At 39.9% G+C, this 18346-nt stretch overlaps 1 protein-coding gene across 2 annotated transcripts; it reads right to left on the reverse strand.

Annotated features, from left to right (window-relative positions):
* Positions 1-11: 11 nt before the first annotated feature.
* On the reverse strand, positions 12-15780 carry adam17a (ADAM metallopeptidase domain 17a). 2 transcript variants are annotated; one of them, XM_039785076.1, is made up of 20 exons: positions 15553-15780; positions 15152-15284; positions 13855-13988; positions 13392-13480; positions 12044-12230; positions 10232-10362; positions 9877-9963; positions 8649-8774; positions 8120-8264; positions 7742-7833; positions 7118-7270; positions 6147-6346; positions 5902-6005; positions 5638-5772; positions 4874-5004; positions 4592-4670; positions 4276-4364; positions 4032-4091; positions 2831-2867; positions 12-1806 (listed from the first exon to the last, which is right to left on the reverse strand). In XM_039785076.1, exons 1-20 carry the CDS (start codon positions 15656-15658, stop codon positions 1418-1420), a joined length of 2607 nt encoding a protein of 868 aa, XP_039641010.1. In that variant the 5' UTR covers positions 15659-15780; the 3' UTR covers positions 12-1417. The 2 variants fall into 2 exon arrangements, with proteins under 2 accessions (XP_039641010.1, XP_039641011.1); XM_039785077.1 differs by lacking the exon at positions 2831-2867 and having other exon boundaries at positions 15553-15779.
* Between the last annotated feature and the right edge of the window lie 2566 nt (positions 15781-18346).

Genomic DNA, 18346 nt, shown 5'->3' on the forward strand with positions numbered 1-18346 from the left:
GTGAGACCACATTTAAAATGCACAAAGATTTTTATTTTGAGGTGTGTGTAGGTAATGCAAGCAAGGAACTTAAAGAGAGAAACATTAAGAATAAACATAATCAGAATATGACACAGGACATCTGCTCATTGTGTAACCGTTCACATCTACCCAGTAGTCACTGTTAGCTACACGGTTTTTTTTCTTGACCTACAGTTAAATACATATTTTACAATTTTAACATGTGACACAGCAGGCAACAGTGGTGAGACAGCATGTAATAACAGTGAGGTGCACAAGTCACATTGGCACAAGGACAGAAAACAAAGCGTATAAATAACATTTGAGCACCTTTGGAATTTTTTTTTTTTATTAATTTCCAGATTGTCCAGATTCATGTTCAACTACTGGAAGTTTTGCACAGAAATCAAAGTTGACTCATAACAGTTAGGCACTAAATCAGAAAAGGCACCATGTTTCATACACACGATATAACCTCTTAAAGTTTCAACAGCTGGACAGACAAATGAAATACTGAGTAGACTACCACTTGTCCCTGCACAGTATTAAAATGTTGCATCATAAGTACAAAGGTGTCAAAAGATTATACAAACCTACAATAAAAAAAGAAACCATTAATGACACAGCACATTAAGAACATGTAAAAAAACAAAAAACAAAACGCATTTCAATGCTCCAGTGACGTGAAAAAATACTTCCAAGTGTAGTTATGACACAGAGATTTAGGACAAAACTCAGTTTAAGTCAACGTTTGTTGCTTAATAGATCACACCAAAATGTTTTCTTTTTATGGTAAAATAACTACACAATTAATAATATATTACATAATTTGACTGTTAAACTGTTGTGCTATGAAGACAGTACTTTGAACGAGCATTTAGGAGAGAAAAGGCCAGGCTGAAGCTGTTAACATTTCTTTTTTCAAGTTATAATCCACAATCATAGTTTAAATTTTTTTTTTTTTTTTTTTTAACAAGACACACTGGCCAAATTGGATAGAGCTTTGGGATCTATGTGTGTCAGTTTTATGTTTTTGTGTGTATGTTTTCATAATGCATATTCAGAAACCATTTATCCACAAAAACATGAATTCACCAGTAACTACTTACTTCTTATAGTGACTTCTCATGTATAATCTGTGTGGTGGTTCAATCCAAGTTGAAGCTGACTGAATAATATCCACATCTCATGTTGTCCTTTGTTCTGTTTAACACCAAATCTGACCTGTAAAACACGTATGCTATTACCTTTGAACAATTGCCGTCTGATTTGGGATTTTACATTTTTTTTTAATGACACTGCATGTTATTTGCATGTTCCCTTAAACACACATCAGGTATGTGTTGCAAGTGTTGTTGCTTTTAAACAAAAAGCACTGGTCATTTCATCTCAGCACTCAGTCTCTTTTGTGTCCGCCTCAAAGCAGTCCTGCCTCTTGAGGCGCCGCCGGTCCCTGGCTGCGGGGTTCTGCTCTGTCAGATCCTCGTAGGAGGATTTCGTAGCCGACGAGCAGGCTCCTGCGGTTGTGAAATCGTCCGACAGGCACTCCTCTCCCAGGTGAGAGTCGCTGCTGGTGTCCTCCTGGATGGTGTCCATCCGCGGCCCCCCTGCGCTGTCCTGGGTGGCGCCGTAGCTCGGGTCGGGGGCCTGGGTACTGGTGCTGGACGCGAGAGAGGCAGCGACCTGGCTCTGCTGCTGAGGGGGCAGGGAGAAGGGCGCGGTCCGGCCGACGGAGGATGAGAGAGGCTGAGGAGGCTTGACGATGCGCACCGCCGCCGACTCGAGGTTGCTCAGCATTTCTTGACTCTGAAGAGCGAGAACTACATGTGAGACTGAAGCACATCAAAGCTGACCATCTCTGACTGAGGAGGGATCCATTCCCTTTTTACTCCATTCTGCTCAAATCTTCACGGTTTAACATCATGAAATAAGTTAATCAAAACCCTGAAGCCGTTTCCATTATGCTATCAGAAATTTAATAATAGCTATCTGCTATCTCCCTCCCATTGCCATCCCCAATACCCCCTTTAAAAATGGGAATGAGTAAACAAAGGTTTCTCACAGTGGACATTTTGTGTTGTCAAACAGAGGTGTAGCTAATAATAATGGCTGCAGTCCATTTAGGAGCATGTGGGCCCTGACATTGTGCATGCTGGCTCACTTGCAGGACTTACTTTCAAACCTAAATGGAATTAAGCCATCACTAATGTTATTAGATGCTCCTCTGCTTTTCCTGCTATCATAAGTCAAAATGTCTGCCATGACAAAGGCCTATAGAGGAATGTACCCTCAGTCTCCATGTGTGTCCAATTAAACCTAAAAACAAAACAAAAAAAACAGTGCGGACAGCCATTACAAAAAGGAAAAAGGTAAATAAAAATAACAACCACCTAAAGGACATTACCCTACTCATGTTGTGGCTTTGAACAACAGCAGATGCAAAATTAAAAACGCTGACAAACACGCATCCGATTTCACAAAAGACAACAAGGTGCAACCCGTTCAGTCCTCTCTCTGTTTGAATACTCCTTAAATGCAATCTTGCTTTCTTGCGGTAATTTCTGATCAGATATGACTGTGTAGACAACTTGTGTGCAGAGGAGCACACTTAGTTATAAAGTCACATTAATCAGCTTTAGTTTAAGCCTCACTCATTTTATCTCTCCAGATGAAAGACGCAGGTGAGTGTGAGGGCTGGAAATGTGCAACTAGATCAGTGATTACATCAAGGAGTAAGTGACCGCAGGAGTATCCCAAACGTGGGCTACTGACCATGCATCTTCATGGACTCAATGGCAACGCAACACCAAGCCATGGCACACGCACTCACCTATGGCGGGAGCTCTACTACAAACTTCCACCATCTGCTGCAGTTCCAATGAGAATGGAAAGGGCCAAGGCAAAGAGTGATGGACAGGTCATTTGGAGCTCGACGCTGGCAGTGACAGTGAAACCCTTACTGGCAGATTCTGAATCCATTTGTGTCCTGCGTTCACCCTTTTTTTTCAAAACTGCAAGCCAATTTAGCACCAGATTTCTCAGGACTGTCTTGGGGATGCTGTTACACATTTTTATTAGGTTTAAGAGTATACATGTTTTTTAGTAGCGCATACTGAATGTCAAAAGGGACAATAAACACTTTGTCAAATTACAAAGTAAGGCATAAAGCTCTTGTGATGCCACAAACAGCATTTCTTTAACAGATAACTTGGTTTCAAATCTTGCATATATCTCAATAACATTAAATATGTATGACTAAACTAAGCAACAATCAAAGTTACAGTTTTGAAATGGACACTATCAAGTGTTTCAAACTCAAACGCTCAGCTGAGGTTTGATCACATTTAATTGCCCGCAGCACAAGCACACAACTGTTGTCAGATTTTAATTCAAATATTGCCAAAACCCGATTGGTGCACAAAAAGTGCGTTTTTCCAGTTAAGCTTAGGCACTTTAAAGCAGTGAAAAGAGAACAGACACAAACCCAAATACAGAGATTTCTCATGGGAACTGTTTTAACTTCAGCACACTATGTTGGGTTCATGTAATACTGCTCCTCTCAGAGTAAAACGCTGATTGAGACAGAATATGTTTTAAGGCCTTTCTAAATAAATAAAAAAATACATAAACAATTTTTTTAGATTTTTAGCAAATATTCTTACATTTCTAAGCCTTTTTTTTTTTAAACCACTGTCAAACAGCAGAGATACATTTGGTGGTAAATATGCAAAAAGGAAATTATTATTGTATTGTTGGTAATTTAAGCGTATTTTCCTCTCAGCAGGACTTTTGCTGAGCGTGTGTTGTAGCACCCAGTGTAATGGTGACAGATCATGCAGGGATCCAGACACAGACTCAGAAAAAAGGCAAATATCTTAACATGAACAATCAACCTTCATTCTCTCCTCTCCATCTCTTGTTAAAGAGGTCAGTGTGTTTAAAAAACAATGTGGGATTGTATTAGTTTGGTCAGTGTGGCAGCAAGGCTAGTGCACAATCATATATGGGCATTTGAGAGATGAAAAACTTACGCTTGGAGGGTAATAGAAGGACTTTGTGTTCTCCTCATACTGCTGGTCAAGTCGTTTGTCCTGCAGAAGTATGCACAAAAAAGGTCAGGACTGTCAGCATTTGACAAAGTAAAATAAGTAAAGTCATTACTGTAAAGAAAAGATCTGCCTTCAACCAAAGTGCTACAGAATCCAAAAAGGAGCAGTTATTGGCAGACTAAAGACACTGGGAACTAGTGTAAAATGGTGTGCAACAGATTCTTACCACACAGTGAACCAGGATACTGAGAGGAATCCAGAAGACAAGTGAAAACACCACGACAGAGCCCACTATGTTATCAGCCAGAAACTTCCCTGATGGAGAGGGGACGTTGGTCATAGATGGTGGTAGAGACAACAGAACAGACAGACAAGGTAAGGTAAGGAGAGTAGCAAGACCTTGACTCAGCCCTTACAGTCAACAATATACTGTAAAACAAAAGACAGACTTCTCAAATACTAATTTGTCTGCTTCGGGAACCTTTTTACACATGAACATAGGGTGGATTATATTTCAGAGTGGCCTGTTGTAACCAACTTACCAAATGTGTTAATATCCAGCTTGTCGATAAAATCCCACAACCTCTCGATCACGTCCTGCACCTGTTTCATGCACTTGCCCTGTTTTAACAAGAGAAAGTTGACACTCTCCAAATAGCCAAATAAAGCTAAATCAATAAACTCATTGTAACATTCATACAATTTTGTAAGAGCTTTCAGAGCTGGACTGTTATAGGAACTAAAAACTAAACATGATGGAAACATGGTAGGATCGGCTGGAAGCCTGTCTGTACATCGGAAAGATAAAAGATTTAGTGACTCACGTTCCCGTCACAGAAGCCCACAGTGCAGGGTTTTCCTTTGCGAAGGAAAAGAAAACTGCCATTGGTCTGGATGAAGGGAGAGCAGGCGCCACCTTTTCCCCTGCAGCACACTTTACAGGAGTTCTCCGTCTCTGCAAACAGAAGAGGGGATCAACGGTTTTATACGTTAGCGAAATTGTAACAACTATACCCTCCATGAACACTTTCAGTGCACACATTCACTTTATTTTGCAGAGCAGAAATTAAAAGATTCCTTCAGACCTTTGAACCATCTCTTAAAATCGATTTTAATAAGCCACTGCCATCTGAAAACATCCTGTTGTGTTTGTGACAATTTTGAGTTTGTTATATACAATATTTAAATGTTTGAGTTTGTTTAACCGTTTTAAATGGTTTCATAAGCCTGGGGCTTGTAGACTTTTCACATCAACTCAATAATCCTTTAAATGACCTTGAATGAAGTTCAAATATAAAAACATATCTAGTGTCTTCCTGAGAGTTTATCTTAGTGTAACAACTGTAAACTATTCCTGAATACATCAATGAAAGGTTACTTTTTTAATTATCTCAACGAAACATTTTTCCAGGTGTGATTTCAATTTCTATCATTCAAATGTCTTGATTTTGCCTTTTCCCCCCCCTTTTTCCCCCTCTCTTTTTTCCCTGTTTTTTTTTTTTTTTTTCCAGACTGGCAGGATACACAATATTAGACAACAATCCACTTAAAACTGTTGTGATCTTGTGACAAATTAACTGTTCTTTACCATTGCAAGCACAGGACTTAAGTTTCTGCATGGCCTCGCAGAAAGGGTTGCATTCTCCATTGAGACACCGGCCGTTGTCCACACACACTGTGTCGTCAGCAGCGTTTTCAGGGGGTGGACACTGACTGCTGTTGCCTATCATGAAGGAAAGGTAGATACAAATTTTTAGTTTATCAATTCAAAAAAAAAGGTACCGAACACCACAGCAAACAGCATTCCAGTGATCGCTGCAGTTCTCGTGTTCGACCAGCAGGAGGCCCTCACCTGTGCAGGAGGATATGCCTTTACAGGTAGCATTAATGGGTTCCTGGCACCTCGTTCTTGCGAGCTCAAACTTGCAATTCCTACAACAAGGGCTGTTTCGGTCGCTGTGGAGAGAACAGAGACGTGAATGTGTGTGCTCCACAACAATATTCTGCCATTTTAGGTCCAATTTATCCAATGTTTGAGTGCGTTTCAGACCTGACAATAGCGTTTTGTTCAATTAATCCGTCTTTTGGATCTCATACCTGCACTGTGCACCGCCTTTGAATTTGCAGTCGGCTGAGCAGCAGGGGTCTTCGTTGAGGTGGAGTAGCCCGGGGTCGCACTCCTCCCCATCCTCCACTCTGGAGTTCCCACACACCTTACTGTTCCTCTCCTTGAAACACACGGGAGCCTTGAAACGTAACGTCTTTCCTACGGAGATCTTGCTGCAGTTGGAGAAGCGCTTTAGGGGGGAAGGCAAGGTAGACAAGGTTAGATATTAACTACGAGTGGATGCTTTATGCTCAACTGTGAAAGGAGGTGTGACAAAAGACTGCTATGAAGCTAAATATTAGAATAATAACCAATGTAAATGTATTTTTAATGCAAAAAGAAATATCAACAGCTATTTACTCAAATAAATGGTTGCATAGATTAAATGTATACAAAGTCAGTGAAACGATGGTGATTCTTTTTGACAAAACTAAGCATGAATTTATATTCTGATGCAATTCAAGATTTCTCCAAGAGGGTCTGGCTTCAAGTTTAGAACAAGTCACAACAGATAAACAGTAGCACTTTGTACATTAAAGTCATATGCATATTAGCTGTTAAGGCCAATGGCGGAGGAGGTACAGTACTTTTACTCCCTGTCATTATATTTCACTGGAACAACTGTGACTCACATTTATCCAACACTCTGTAGATTAAGAAACTAATTCACACTGCATATCACACTTTGCGGCATGACCGCAGCGTATCCCAATACGTGTCAAGTTATATTCCTAGCAGTTTCTTGATGGTCTTGATTTTAAGTATAATGGTTCCTCTGTTGTTTACTGATTGTGTTTGATTTGGTTGTAGCATCATTCCCACCAATATTGATAGACTTTTTTTCCTGTCTTGTTTTGTAAATTTAGCTTGTGCTAAATAAGAAAATAAATGATTCTGCTGTACCTACTGTATGTCGGAGTTCGAATACCACTTTTTACTTGTTCACTATTTCAGAAGGTACCTTGTTGTTGATATGGTCTCCGCTCACAGCTATAGGGTACATGACAAACTTCCCGCCCTGGTCGTCACTGGGAGCACAGTAAGCGATGTTGTCAGGATCGTGCTCTGCTCCAAAGTTATGGCCCAGCTCGTGAGTGGTTACCAAATCTGCCTCCTGATGGGACACAAACACACCAGAGTGATTCATTTAAAACATATAGTTTACTACTTTATCAATCAAGAACAAATCACACAAAAACTAAAAATTCTACCAAGCAACAAATGCAGTACTGACACTATGTGCATCTCCTACTCCTAACACTGATTTCACGGACAAAAAAAACATGCATAATATCATAGAGGCTACAGATGCAAACCCCAAACTTCATCTCAGCTCACATTAATGCTTTGAGACTTAACTGTACACTGTGCTGAGGAGCAGCAATATACTGATTACCAAGGTGTCAAAATGCAACTGTGTTAACATCATCACTCATAACACCCACACAAAAAAAGGTGTGTCTGCTCTACTTAAGAGCCTACACTTGGCAGGATGACATGTTGCATAATTTCCTGGCTAAAACCAGAGTACACCTAGTAATTAGATTTGTCAAAGAAGAGGATTGATAGACGAGGTAAAACAGACCTTTGTTAGGATGGTTTTGCCATAGTTCTTGGTGCTGGTCAGGCCTGTGTTGAGGTAACTGGGCTTCTTTACAGAGTGAGATGGGTAGTATGCTACAAAAGGACAAAATCAACATGTCAGTATCCGTTTTGCTTTACAAAAGCCCAGGGCTCGACTAAACCGTTAATCCACACTTCTGTGTCCTTTTTTGGCATTTCTCTGATCTGTATTCATGACAGTCTGTCCAACTTCTATTAGCAGATTCACACATTTTCATTAATACTGCAATATCTATCTATCTATCTATCTATCTATCTATCTATCTATCTATCTATCTATCTATCTATCCATATATATATACACATATATATACACACACACACACATACACACATTTACGTTTTGGGCAGAGGCCACCCAGTGCCTGAGGTTTGGAGGGGGCCACGTACGCTAGCCCTAGCGTGCCCTCGTCGAAATCCTGGTAGGTGAACAGGTGGGCCAGACATACAGTGGAGGCGTTATCAGCTATGTCTGAGCTGAATTGCTGAGGGATAAAAGGAGAACCATTATCTGCCAACATTTGTATATGACAAAGTCAGTTTTACTTCCTGTTTCTACTAAACTCTTGACACCACGAGGATAAACCGCAGCGTTAGCAAAATATTTTTTATTACTTTTTTTAAACCAAGATTTGTACTGAGCGGGACATTTCACATAAACTTTGTCAACCTATTTTCCAAATGATATTCTTTGATATTCTTACACTGGCATTTCATGTTACTTATCGGCCAACATACCCGATATATCTGTGATAAGCTTCTATAGGTCCAGCTTGATAGTACACTTTAACGAACGAAAAATGACCCACTGTATTTCACAAACCTCCCCTCTCTTCATATACATCTTTCTCTCCGTCTTTTTTTCCTACCTCCAGAAGTCTCTTTACGTCCCAGACCGCCTTTCCACTCACAGGGCTGTTTTCCATGTTATAGTGGACCCAGCCGGTGCCAGCTTGGCCAGGGGGAGGCTTTGTAGGCTCCTTGTTTATGATAATCTGAGAAAGGTAACCAAAGACTCAATTTATGAACAATTCATCAAATTGTATTCAAAGCATTCAAAAAATCTTAGTGTACTGGTTCATTATTAATGTTATGTGAAACAATTCATAGTTCAGATTTTAAGACTGACATTCAATTTATTTTGCCCCTCAAATCACAGATGAATTAGAAATGATTTTACATTGAACTGCAACATAGCGTGTCAGGAGTGCCCCTGAACCTGTAATAGCAAAGCTGTAATGCATAGGGGGAGGGGACCATGTGACTCTTAAGCTTGATTTATGGTTGTGCGGAGGCTCCACGCAGAGCTTTCGCTGTAGCCTACGTAAGTGGCCTGAAGTTTATACTTGTGCGTTGGTGTGTGCGTTGATATCAACAGCAGGGCCGGCATGTTCGTGTGGGGTAGAGCGTGGCGGCGATTAGCTTCGGAGCGAGTAGCAACTCTAAAACAAAGTGTTTCAGATCGGTCGGAAATCTGTAGCAGGAAAAGTTAACCCTCTCAATGATTTAATGTTGTTTATGGAGAAGGAGAACCAGGAAATGAGTCGGGGGAAATGCAACGCTACCAAGCCACGGCCGAGAGGTGCACGTCAGGCTACGGCGTAGGTCTGTGTCTCCACGTACCTACGTGCGTAGCCACGGCGTAGATTTTATGCAGACACATAAATCTCGCTTTATAATCAGTCAGTATCATGTTTTGGGGTTTAAAGCCATAAACATTTTCTTAAAAAAGAAATAAAATAAATAAAAAGGCGCATTACAAGTTTTTTTGGACATGTATGGTAAAGAAAATTGGAACATAACTCTGGGCAGCTAAATAAGTGCATATCTTTTCAGTGAGAAAACCCGTGACTCACAAAATGACAAACAGTGTATCCATTCATTCCCAAAGCCTGTGGAACAAATTAAATTACCCCACAGGGCACACACAAAAAGCTTTCAGTTCCTCCTTAGAATGCTGTCCTCAAACACACTGAGGGACAGTGATATTCTCAGCTTCACTTCCGGGAGTGACACAATGTAAAACAAAGCTATCATGCTGCAAGTCAGACTGAACCATATTACAATGAAGTTCAACACACAGCCAGCCACACACACCTGATGGATCTGGACCCCATAGCCTTTGAATTCATCATCCCAGGTTGTGTTCCTATAAATGTCATCAACTCGATCAATCAGCTCAATCTGGAGAGAGAGAAGGAGGCAAGAATTATCAACATACAGAAATATATAACAATATTAAAACAACAAAAAATATGGTTATATTAGACATATTGATAGATTATAGATTTGTCAATTTAATGACGTAAAACTAAAATGTGGAAATCAAAAAAAACGAAAATAAAGCTATACATTCTCCTCTAGTTCTGTTCAACTTAATGCCCTATGTTTAACACTTTAGATGGTGAAATCTCTCTGCACTACTTTTGAACATAGCGTCGTAAAGACAGACCAGGTAGTTGAGAGTGACGCTCTCTTGTCCGCGGCCCATGTGTTTGAAGAAGCGGTAATCTGCAACTAGCAACAAGGGGCAGGTATTCTTCTTGTGATCGTGAGCCTGTCTCTTCTCTCTGTGGTGGGACCCTACAAGGGAGAAGTAGCAGGAGCAGTAAGAGAGACAGGAAGGGGTAGAGAAAGAACAATGGTCACAGGCAGACAAAAGAAATAATAATGATCAGTTTTTTTAAGCACTGCCATATTCAAAAAGTCGACTAATCTTGCATAAAGATAGATACATCAACAAGTTAAACGAGGCCATGCTCCAGTATTGCATTGTTAATTGCCCTCATTTTCACATTTAGCAGCATGTCTTTTTTTTGTTTGCCAGTGAACTGATTCTGCTTCTGTTCTTCAAGCCAGAATAAAATAGCATTTTATATTTATAGTAGAGTGCATTAAAGGAAGTATTAAGGGGTCTACTGTACACACGTACACACACACACCACACCACAATACACACACACACACACACACACACACACACACACACACACACACACACACACACACACACACACACACACACACACACACACACACACACACACACACACACACACACAATTACCCAGCTAGAGCAGAGGTATTTGGGGTACACTCAAGTTTTTTTTTTCACTTCTATACAGACAATTGTGTTGAATCTGTTACCACATAACTTGACTTTTCCAAATAAATTAAGTGATGCTTATTAAGTATCTGCAATACAAAGTTTAACTTTGTAAAGGTAATGCTTAGGGCTGCAACCAACAAGAATTCTCATAGGCAATAAATTGTTGCCTATATTAATAGTTTTTTCTTCTTCAAAAAATCCAATAATCATTTAGTCTATAACAGTGGTTCTCAAAACTATTAATAAAATGAGCCAAGTTCAATTTCACTGACATAATATAATGTGAAATGTTTATCCACGCATGTTTCTCAAGAGTTATATTTGTTTGAACATTGTAAGTTTAACTTTGACACAAATTATACCAATATATTAAATTTCAAATCCTCACATTTTAGAAGCTGGAAGTAAAGATCAGTTTTATCTCACAGTCACAGAAAATCTCAAAAATCTGAAGAGACGCCTCATAACTTCATACGACCTAAACTCTTCAAACAATGAGTAGTTGAAGAATAACAGAAAAGGACAACAGGAAGACGTCCCATTTGAGCATTACATCATACACTTGGCTGTACACTGTTCAGAAGTGTGAGTGTGCACTGCCCTGGCTTCCACAACAAGAAGTGGGAGACCAGTGACGACTCCGAGTCATCTCATTGGGCAGCAGAGCATCCATGAATTTTAATGCCTCCTCCATAAGAACCTTCACCTTAACTCATATCCCCAATGAGTGCTTTCAACCAGCAGCCAGTGAGAGGTGTGTTAGATATCTCTGGCACATTATCACTGTTACATGCTTTACATTTCCAAAGCTGCACAAAAGAATCAAAAAGCATTTGGTTGTTACATAATAGCCACTTGTCAGCAGTGTATATGTGAATAACTTAGGCTAGGTTTTATAGATAAAAAGGCTTTTATTAAAAGTGACTGTTACAGAATCTAACACCCACATCCTTTGTCTAACTACTACAGCCTCCTCCTTCCTTCCCCGTTGTTATCCTCCTACTCTTATCTACTCTTTACAATGCACAAACAAGAGCACAGAGACTAGGCTTCACCAGATTTGTGATCTTCAACCCTCCTACACATTTCCACTACAAATATGACCACATACACACACATTTGCAAGACTTTCCACCCCTAGTGAGCTCAGCTCACCCTTTTCTTGGTCCACCTCCTCCTGCCCATCCAAATCCCTGGCAGTCTCTGGCAGCAGCTCTTCAGCCTCTGCGTGGATGTAACCACACACTTTTGGAGAGACGATGCGGCTCAGATTCCTGATGTCATCTGAGCGATAAACCAGCAACCTGCCATCAGCTGGGGAATCTGTAAACCTCCACAGGGGCTGGATGGCCAGAGAAAGACAGGTGGAGTTAGAGAACAAAACAGAGGAGTCAGAGAGGTCACAAGGAGATGACAGGGTTGGGAGAAAAAAAAACATTTAATCAAAAGCAGAAAAAAAAATATATAGGCAAGGAATGACAACAAGAAAAAGGACAGATACTGTATTAATGAAGTGGCGTATGGCCCCCTTACAAAAAACGTGTAGTAGAACAATAATAGAGCTACAACTCATACACTGTTTAACCATTTTTGGATGTAAAAAATAATAAAATCTGAATTGAGCTCAGGAATTTACCCTCACTGTAATTGTTTCACTTTAAAACCAATTTTCTGGAGAGCATTAACCTAGAAATCTAGGCGCACCCTAGCGGCAGCAAATTTATTTTGCAGCCAGGGGGGTCTAGTGAAGCTGGAAAAACCAAACACTGGTCAGGCCAATCACATTGTGTATAGAGTCGGTGGGCGGGCTTATGGCTGCTGCTGCTGGGAACAGCGGTCTTCTGGAAGACTTGGAGTTAAGCTTTTCTTTGAGAAAAGAACAAAGAACGGCACAGAAATCATTCTTAAAAAAGGAATACGTGTTCGGAGTTTTGCCAACCGGATATGGCCAAAGTTTAATCAACTACCTTCGCTACCTTATTCGTTGCTCTGCCTGGTTGTAGAGTTATCCTATTACGTGCAGAGAGAATTTGAAAGACAACCGTTTATCCCGCCCTAAGGATTGAGCCCTGTCAATGGTGAGTTCCCAGACCCAACATCTCGATGTGGGTCTGGCTTGTCAGGCTAGGAGAGCATATATGTCACTTTCAAATCTTTACAACATGCTGCATACTGTTCTTTGACATACCTACACTATAGATGTGGTACATTAGAACAGTTAAATTCTCATGAGATAAACTGGGCTACAAGACATAAAACTGCCTACCTCTCCTACTCTACAATCTTTTACATCAGCTACTACTATATCAAATTAATATTGTTGGGAGCATTCAGTGTACAATTGGCTTTTTCTTGATTTCTTTGTGGCTTTAGTAATGCTGATAATACCATCACAGTATAACTGTCAAAGTCAAATTCCTTGGATGAAATGGCTTAAGTGTCTTACACTTACCCTCTCTATTTAGATTCTACAGACATGATGATTTTCCACCTAGCTTCTTACCTCTACGTTGTACTCTGCTGCATCAGTTAGAATGTGAGCAGAAAACTCATCTCCTTCTATGTGTGCCTGCACACGTGAATTCTCCTCTCCTGCAAACACAACACAAATCAGGTTAGTTTTATTAAAATATTGACATATGCAGACTAAATCCAGTAATCTATCAAGTAAAAGTTGCAATGGTAAAGTAACATACTATTGTATCAGTCAGTATCATCTTAATATAGCAGTATCTGCATAAGCCCAACATTTCAGTTATCACTCATATTTGGCAAATAGTGGCAATTATTTGATCAGAATTTCTCAGATTAAGGTCTTAAAAACAATAATTTTGTCTGTTAAGCTTTACTTGTTTTGCACATGCAAACAAAGACTCCTGGGAAATGTGGGATCAGGGAAAAAAAATAAATCTCATTTCCAAAAAAACATATTGGTGAATCCCTAAACCTAGAAGTTACTCACTCACCTACAACATGTCCAGTGAAATAGTTCTGAAGATGAACATCGTAGTTTTCCTCGCTTCCATGTTTATCAACAAACACCGCTTTAAAGTTGTCAGTGAAAAGGTCTGTGTTGGTGGTCAAGTAAAGCTTGAAATTTCTGAAAAAGAAAAAACAAAGCACAATATCTACATTAACCTAAACATGTTGGCATGCCGTCAATACTGTGAGGAGTCACATTGAATTTAGTGTTTTACTGCCATTAAAAAGAAAAAAGGAAAAAATACTTTGGGGATAATGTCTCTTTATTTGATGCAATAATCAATAAGACATCGACATTGGTCGCTGTAAATGTAATTCTACGTCCTGTCCATAATGGCTGTGAAGCGATCCTTTCTCAGCCTGACTTCAATATAGGTGATGGGGAGGGGTATAAAAATCCACATTCCTTGTTCTGTGCAAAAAGGCAAATATCCGCTGAGGCCTATATGACTCTTTAGCAATTTATCAAGAGGGTATCTTCCAAAGTCATTTAAGTAAAAAAAGAAATTCCATCTTTTTGTTTCTGTTGACAGTGTTTTCTTTCTGAGTTGCAATGGACAGAGAGGGAATTTCCTACTCAAAAGACTAATTTTGGAAAATACCTACTTCAGACAGTGAGCTGGACCTTACATTGGAGATCCGCTAACTCGTGATCTGCAGTATGGACAACAGGAATGATTACAGCAACCCAGTGTTTTATTACTCGAGATCGGTCTTAAGACCGGTTTCAAGACCACTTTTTTAAGGTCTCGGTCTTGGCCACATTTTAACTCGGTCTTGTCTCGGTCCCGGATAAAAAGGTCTCTGGATTTTATTTCAAGACCACAACTGCAGGGATATCACTAAGCTGCCTCTGCATTGTCTAATTGTATGTGTTAACATACATTACTGTGATTGGATGTAAAACTGTCTGCTTCAAATGCAACCAATAACTTCACTCATTTCTAATTTGAAATGTGTAACTGTTAAACCCCTCTCCTCGTCCCCTTAACACGCACTCCCAATAAAGTGAATGCAGGAGACAGGACAAGCTCCGGCTGTCTGGCACTGGTCTGGTCTTGGTCTCAACCGCTCAAAGTCTTGGTCTTGACTTTGTCTCGATACACTCTGGTCTTGGTGATGACTTGGTCTCGGTTTAGGTGGTCTCTCGACTACAACACTGCAGCAACCAATAACTTTTTCGATATGTGCATGGGCGTGTGAGTTTTATTTTAATGGTCTTGGAAAGATGTCCATTACTCGAAAGATCAAAACAACTGTACTTCGAGGGAGGCTCTGTACCTGTGCAGGGCCCTGAAGCTCACCAGGCGCTCCAGGTGAGACTGGGTGTGGACGTCCCTTTTCCTTACAGAGTGCAGCTGGAGGCCTGACAATGGGAGCACCTCAAAATCTGACAGGATGGAGTTCAGAGCATCTGGAACACATGGTGAGACGATAATGGTCACACACGACACGACCAAGCAAAAACTGCGTTTGTTCATTTGACGTTAAATCACCACATTAACACTGTCAAATACTTTAATCCGCTTTCTAGCCTGAATTATGTGGTTTTATTTGGCAATGTTTTATAAAACATACGGGGACCAATGTCAGTGTTGATAATTACAGGAAATAAACATAGCACAAATAGCATTAAATTAGCAGTAACATTAAAGCTAACGTTAGCTTGCTAAGTTGCTTACCGAACTCGGGGTTTTCTTCGTGATCCTCTTCCGTATTAACTCTTGATTTAATTGCACTGTTGACCCAACAAGGAACCAGCAAGGCAATTAAAACTATGCTCCTCATTTTCAGCCAGCTCAGTCAACTATGCTAGTGCTGTCATTGTCACAAGGTAATTCAGTTTGTCGTCTGGACAGCTAGCTAGTTAGCTTAGATACCCGGAAGTAAGGGCAGCGAGTGGAAAACATCCGCTTTTAGCATACTTGGGAATACGTGACGCTGTACACACAAGTAGTTAATTTATGACATTAGAGGTTTGGTAATCAAAGTGTCAACGATCGATCCATATAGTGATTTATTCCTTAGAGGAGTTGACATTACAAAGAATAAATGCTCAAATAAATACATCAATTATAAACAACAAGCTGTAACTCTGCCTCAGGAAGATTATTTTGGGCCTCGCTTCAATGAGAAATTAAATGGCAGGACATTTGGGTAACTTAGTTGGAGACTAGCTGTTAAGACTATTGTCTTAATAACACAGATAAAATGTTTCCCTCGAAAAATTGGAAATGACATATAACCAGCAAAAATATTAGAGATTTATACTTGGTATTGAATATTCTTGCACTTTCTGTGAACTAGAAGAAGAAACAATCTTTAATTTATTTTATCACTGCATGTAATAACTTACCAGAATATTTTGGGTTGATGTTCAACATTTTGTAAGAAGTAAAACTGGCAAAAAATTTAATTTCAGGATAAAAACATTCTTATATGTTTTAAAGGTAATAAGATGGAGAAAAAAAATGTGTTTTTTTGTACAGTATTTTATTATTGGGAAACTTCCACTTTTTTAAGAAGAAATGGGCAGACGCCAAACTTTGGACATTTCTATCAAGAACTGCATCAATATGGCTACACTATAAGAGAACTTCAAAATAAGAAGGCAATTAAGACTTTTGTTTTTGATAAATTTATCATAGACTGATTATACACTAATTTAAATTGGTATCACGTTTTTTATTTATATATTATACTGTATATATACATATATTTGCATATGCCTCTAGTATGGACAGTATACAAACTGTTAATGTACTTGTAATAAAAAATAAATAAAAAATAACTCCATACTGCATTCCAGTAGGGTACTGGAATTTATTTTTTATTTTTAAGTTGTAATTGGTGGTTGTTACCAAGTGTATCAATACCTTATATACTGTTGGGCAGTTTAATCTGTAATAATGCATCACATTTTACAATCTGATGATGTTATTTTTATGTAAAATCTTCAACCGTGAAGTGACCAGTATCTGTAGGTGTTAAATAGACAAAAACAATTACATTATTTTCCTCTAAAATGTAGTAGAGTAATAGAAGTATTAAGTAGCATAAACTAGAAATACTAAAGTAAAGACACTTAAAACTGTACAGTAATTAAATAAATGTACAGTACAGGCCAAAAGTTTGGACACACCTTCTCATTCAATGCGTTTCCTTTATTTTCATGACTATTTACATTGTAGATTATCACTGAAGGCATCAAAACTATGAATGAACACGTGGAATTATGTAACAAAAAAGTGTGAAATAACTGAAAACATGTCTTATATTCTAGTTTCTTCAAAGTAGCCACCCTTGGCTCTGATTACTGCTTTGCACACTCTTGGCATTCTCTTGAGCTTCAAGAGGTAGTCACCTGAAATGGTTTTCCAACAGTCTTGAAGGAGTTCCCAGAGATGCTTAGCACTTGTTGGCCCTTCTGCCTTCACTCTGCGGTCCAGCTCACTCCAAACCATCTCGATTGGGTTCAGGTCCGGTGACTGTGGAGGCCAGGTCATCTGGCGCAGCACTCCATCACTCTCCTTCTTGGTCAAATAGCCCTTACACAGCCTGGAGGTGTGTTTGGGATCATTGTCCTGTTGAAAAATAAATGATGGTCCAACTAAACGCAAACCGGATGGGATGGCATGTCGCTGCAGGATGCTGTGGTAGCCATGCTGGTTCAGTATGCCTTCAATTTTGAATAAATCCCCAACAGTGTCACCAGCAAAGCACCCCCACACCATCACACCTCCTCCTCCATGCTTCACGGTGGGAACCAGGCATGTAGAATCCATCCGTTCACCTTTTCTGCGTCGCACAAAGACACGGCGGTTGGAACCATAGATCTAAAATTTGGACTCATCAGACCAAAGCACAGATTTCCACTGGTCTAATGTCCATTCCTTGTGTTTCTTGGCCCAAACAAATCTCTTCTGCTTGTTGCCTCTCCTTAGCAGTGGTTTCCTAGCAGCTACTTGACCATGAAGGCCTGATTCGCGCAGTCTCCGCTTAACAGTTGTTCTAGAGATGTGTCTGCTGCTAGAACTCTGTGTGGCATTCATCTGGTCTCTAATCTGAGCTGCTGTTAACTTGCGATTTCTGAGGCTGGTGACTCGGATGAACTTCTCCTCAGCAGGAGAGGTGACTCTTGGTCTTCCTTTCCTTGGTCCTCATGTGAGCCAGTTTCGTTGTAGCACTTGATGGTTCTGACGACTGCACTTGGGGACACATTCACAGTTTTCGCAATTTTCCGGACTGACTGACCTTCATTTGTTAAAGTAATGATGGCCACTCGTTTCTCTTTACTTAGCTGATTAGTTCTTGCCATAATATGAATTCTAACAGTTGTCCAATAGGGCTGTCGGCTGTGTATCAACCTGACTTCTGCACAACACAACTGATGGTCCCAACCCCATTAATAAAGGGAAAAAATTCCACTAATTAACCCTGACAAGGCACACCTGTGAAGTGAAAACCATTTCAGGT

The sequence above is a fragment of the Perca fluviatilis genome, chromosome 20 (assembly GCF_010015445.1).
Source record: "Perca fluviatilis chromosome 20, GENO_Pfluv_1.0, whole genome shotgun sequence".
Classification (NCBI taxonomy): Eukaryota; Metazoa; Chordata; class Actinopteri; order Perciformes; family Percidae; genus Perca; species Perca fluviatilis.